General features: G+C 45.1%; 1 protein-coding gene across 1 annotated transcript; it reads right to left on the reverse strand.

The window, feature by feature from the left end:
• Nucleotides 1-399: 399 nt before the first annotated feature.
• LOC129680779 (intraflagellar transport protein 46 homolog) lies at nucleotides 400-3,173 on the reverse strand (the record flags this gene model as incomplete). Its single annotated transcript, XM_055612516.1, has 4 exons — nucleotides 400-591; nucleotides 1,237-1,330; nucleotides 1,474-1,548; nucleotides 3,040-3,173. Coding segments are annotated over 4 exons (495 nt in total), but the record flags the coding sequence as incomplete, so codon positions are not given.
• Nucleotides 3,174-5,331: the final 2,158 nt, after the last annotated feature.

The following is a 5,331-nucleotide window of genomic DNA, read 5'->3' on the forward strand; positions in this document are numbered from 1 at the left end:
AGATAGATAGATAGATAGATAGATAGATAGATAGATAGATAGATAGATAGACAGACAGATAGACAGGTAGATAGATAGATGTGGCGCTGGAGCACTGGCTCAGTGGAGCACTGGCTGCTCTTCCAGAGGTCCTGAGTTCAATTCCCATCATGCACATGGTGGCTCATGACCATCTATAAAAGGGATATGATGCCCCCTTCTGGCATGTAGGTATATATGCAGGAGAGCACTCAAGTAAAATAAATAAAATAAATAATAATTTTAAAAAACATGTTTAAAAAGTGTGTGTGTGTGTGTGTGTGTGTGAAAGAGATTCTCATGGTATGTAAACTGCATGTCAATAAAGCCATCACTAAAATCCAGGCTGGCCTGAAGCCACCCCCCTTTAATAGGCAGTGGTCAACTGAATACAAAGGGAAGGTCAGAATCTGACACGGGCCCTATTCTAGACTGACTGCTCACCATGATGTTGTGTTGCTTGGAATTCTCTGTTAACCATAACGAGAGCACAGTAGGATCTGACTGCTTTGTAGATGGTTCATCTAACACCAAGAGGCCAAGGTGGTCAGGCTTTCCATCAGGACGCGGAACCTGGTTCAGAGAAAGGTTAAAAGCAAAAAAAAAAAAAAAAAAAAAAAGAAAAAAGAAAAAGAGCACTAAGGAAATGGGAGATCCACAGCAGAGCCATGGCTTCTGTTCCCTTTAAGCTCCTGGAAATTATTGTTTACAGAAGTGAATTTCCGTTAGTGTGTCTAACATTAAAAAGCACGCCTGACTATTATACAAGACTAAGTCTATTGAGAATGAACTCACAATGTATGGAGCACATAGATGGGGCTAAATGCATGGTTAATTAGGAGACAAACACATTACACAGTGAGTGGAATCTGCAGGAGATGGCAAGGTTAAGAACTCCAGTGCTCAGCTGGAGAGATGACTCAGAGGTTTAGAGCACTGGCTGTTCTTCCAAAGGTCCTGAGTTCAATTCCCAGCAACCACATGATAGCTCACAACCATCTACAATGAAATTTGGTGCCCCCTTCTGGCATGCAGGCATACATGCAGGCAGAACACTGTATACATAACAAATAAATAAATCTTCAAAACAAAAAACTCCAAAGCAATGGGGACTATTATAATAGGCAGCTGGGGCTCATCAGAGAAACTAAAGGAACTATCAGAATAGAGGAGCTGGAACCAAGCCCAGGGGAACCATTTTTAGGACGCACTGTGTACCTTTAAAAATGCATCGATATCCCCAACCGCTGGGATAAAATCAGGAATGAAAGGTTTCAATTTGTGGTCCAAATCGATCAGCTGAGGTGTGTACCTGCAAGGGACAGTTGAGAGAAGGTGGAAACAGTCACCTGACAGTTTGGGCTAAAAAGCCCTGAAGCAGCTTCGTGTTACTAGCGAATGCAAAGGCTTGGGAGGGCAGGCGAGGCGGGCACAGGGGCCAGCTCTCCTGCTTACCGGCTGATGTACTCAAAGAGCTCCTTGATCTCAGCTGAGACTGGCAGATGCTCGTAGTCTGAAGGATCATAGGCCCTGGGGTAGGAGACATGGGGGTCAAAGTGGCCCTGAGGAGCACAGGTGGTGGGCCCTGGCCAGCCCATGTGTGATTTAGACCACAAGAATGTGACCCCAAACCTACCTTCTGCCCCTGCCCCATCCTCCTTTCCCAGTGGCTTCCAAAGCAACTCTGACATTGATTATAGTTAGCTCTCAGTTCTGACACTAAAGGGAAAGCTGCAGGAAACCCATGCCCCCCCCTTTAATGTGTATGGCTGTTTTGCTTACAAGTATGTCCATATATCACATTTGTACCTTGTGCCCAAGGAGGCCAGACGAGTACATCAGATCCCGAGACTGGAGTTACAAACAACTGGCAGTGGCCGTGCGGTTGCTGTGAATTGACTCCAGGTCCTCTCTAAGAGCAGGCAGTGCTCTTAACTGTTGAGCCATCTCTCCAGGCCACAAGACAACTTTTAAAAATCTTTGAGTGTATATGAGTGTGTGTGCATGTGAGGTGAATAACTGTGACACATGCACACGTGTGTATAGGCACACATGCCAGTACATGCACATGGGAGGGAGAGGAAGATACAGTGTGTAAATGAACACGTGTGTGTACAAAGGTCAGAAACTTGAGGAAGTGGGTTCCCTCCTTCCACCATATGGGTCCCAAGGAATGAACTGGGTCTTGAGGCTTGGTGCCAGATGCCTTTACCCTCTGAGCCACCTGACCCAAACCGTGGGTGTTTTGAGATACAGACTTGTATAGATCATGGTGGTCACAGGCTTGCAATACTCCTGTTTCAGCCTCCTGAGTGTCTGTGTCACCATATTCAATGTCACTACATATATTTTATACATTTAAAAAAAAGATTTTGTGCGTGTGTGTGTGTGTGTGTGTATGCACACGCACATGCTCCTAAATACAGAAATACAACTTGGGGCCTCACATATCTAGGCAAATACATAAATCACTGAGCTACATACATCCCCAGTGTAAATGGATGGCCTTCAGAATACATGTTGATGATAACCAATAGCAGTGAATCATGACTCACTGGGACAATGGAGCTGCGACAGAGTAAGATGAGGTTCTTTATTGCTATATTATTGTTTACTTAGCATCACCCAAGAACCTCGCCTCGGTGTGAGGCCCCCGAAGCTCCTCTCTCTTGTCCAGGAAGAGTCTCAGCCTAAAATGGAAATGCTTATGTGCATGTATGCCTTGGCATATACACAAGTATACTTCTTTCCCAAACTGGAAGCTCCTTGAAGGCAGGGCCAATGCTGTAGGTTAATCCAGTGTATTTGCTGAGCCTACAAATGTTTCAGGTAGTCTCAGGGACATCACAGGAACAGATGACACAGTGGAGCCAGAAAGAAATTAAAATTCACAATGCTGGGCTCCTGAGATAGGAGAAAATCCTAAGTAGAGGACATCAAAAGATGCTGCAATCTACTCCCAGATAAGTTCCTCTACTGCCAACCTGACCAGTGTCCCCTTTGGCACAGGGTCCTTCCTACCCTTCCAGAGGTGCTCCATGCTCCTCATCATCATCGTCGTCATCAGAATCAGTCTCAGATGAGTCATCATCATCATCGTCATCATTTTCACTGAAGCCCCGCTGAGGTGTCAGCTGTGAGGGCTTCTTCTTCTCCTGGGCAGGGGAGGAGAAGCAATCATATTCAGAAAAATTCAGTTCCTATGCCTGACTCTGCACTGTTCTCACAGTGCCCACACACCTCTGCCCCCCAGTCACCAGAAAGAAAGGCAGCACAGTCCCAGAGGCCTGAGGCCCTTCTCCTGCTCAGCTGACCTCCATGTTCTTCAACCAGTCTTCTACTGGAAACAGTACAAATTCTACCCAACTTATACTTAGGGACCTAGTACTTGATTTTGGGACCTATGCATAAACTTTATCCAGAAGCCTCACTCCTTGAAATTTCGAAAAGGGTAGTGGGGCTGGAGAAATGGCTCAGTAGTTAGGAGCACCCCCAAATTTCATTCCCATCACCCCTATCACGTAGCTTACTCACAACTGTCTAGAACTCCAATTCCAGGGGATCCTTTTGGACTCTGAGGACACCTGCACTCACATTCATATACCCCCTCACTTAAACATAACCAAGGATAAATAAACCGTAGAGGGCTGCAGAGATGGTTCAGTGGATAAGAGGACTCTTACAGAGGCCCCCAAAACCCCCTTCAGGCAGCTCGCGACCACCCCTTCTGCTACCCCAGCTCAGGAGGATCTGATCTCTCCTGGCCTCATGGGCACCTGCACTCATATGCACATACACACACACATAAAATTAAAAAAAAATAGATAAGATAGATGAACAGGTAGACGGATAGACAGACAGACAGATAGATAAGATAGATATTGGAAAAGGGTAACCACTTGGGATTATTTGGGGAGTAAGGAATGATGCAGCAGGGAAGACAAACTTTACAGGTTCATGGTACTCATAATGATGGCATCTGATTTGCAAGAATGCTCAGAGTAAGGTGCTGGAAAATATCCACAGAATAAAGTACATAATCATCCTGAGCCCAGATTCACACCAAGAGCTCTGAAGAGTAGGCCTTCCCCTTTCTGCTCAGTGATAGCTCCTTCATGATCCCCATGGTTTGCCCACAGTCCCCTTCCCATGAGTAAGGCACAATGACTATACGTTCTAGTTCAGGTTAAGGGGCTGTTTTGTTCTTAGCATTACAGCCTAGGTTTTTGAGTTCCCAGCTGGCCATGCTCCATCCTACCCTTTCAGGTCTGTGAGAGAGGGCCTGGTGTCTGAACTTGCAGAGACAGTTGAGACAGTATCTGCCTCTGTGGTCACAGCCTGTAGCATGCTCTCCCTTAGAGCCTGACAGGTGGTCAACCAGCCTCCTTTAGGGGCTGGACAGATAAGCAGTTAAGAACATTGGTAAGGATCTGGGTCAGATTCCCAGCACCTACATGGCAGCTCACAACCATCTATAATTCTCATTTCAACATCCCATCCTCTTCTGGTCTCCATGGGCACCAGGTACACACATGGTACATTGAAATATATGCAGGTGTGCCCAGTGGGGACACACACCTTTAATACCAGCACTCAGGGAGGCAGAAGCAGAGGCAGGTCCATCTCTGTGAGTTCAAGGCCAGCTTGGTCTACAAAGCGAGTTCCAGGACAGCCAAGGCTACACAGAGAATCCCTGTCTCAAAAGAAAAAAAAAAATTATATATATATATATATATATATATATATATATATAGAGAGAGAGAGAGAGAGAGAGAGAGAGAGAGAGACCAATCATCCATATGGATAAAGTAAAAATGAATAAAACAAATAGTATAAGCAGCTTTCAAGGCTATAGATGTGACTCAATTGGCAAGTGTTTGCCAGCTTCATAGGAAGCCCTTGATTCAATCCCGTGCACTACATAAACGGGATAGGTCTATAATCCCAGCAATTGGGACTTGGAAGCAGGAAGATCAGAAGTTCAAAGTTATCCTTGGCTACATAACAACAGTTTAGGACTAGCCTGAGTTACATGAAACCTTATCTTAAAAAAAAAACCAAATGCAGGCCAAGCAGTGGTGGTGACACCTTTAATCCCAGCACTCAGGCAGATCTCTCTGAGTTGGAGGGCAGCATGGTCTACAGAGCAAGTTACAAGTCAGCCAAGGCTATGATGAGAAACCCTGTCAAGAAAGAAAGAAAAGAGAGAGAGAGAGAGAAAGAAAGAAAGAAAGAAAGAAAGAAAGAAAGAAAGAAAGAAAGAAAGAGAAAGAAAGAAAGAAAGAAAGAAAGAAAGAAAGAAAGAAAGAAAGA

Source organism: Psammomys obesus, unplaced genomic scaffold (genome assembly GCF_907164565.1).
Source record: "Psammomys obesus unplaced genomic scaffold, mPsaObe1.curated_primary_1811, whole genome shotgun sequence".
NCBI lineage: Eukaryota > Metazoa > Chordata > Mammalia > Rodentia > Muridae > Psammomys > Psammomys obesus.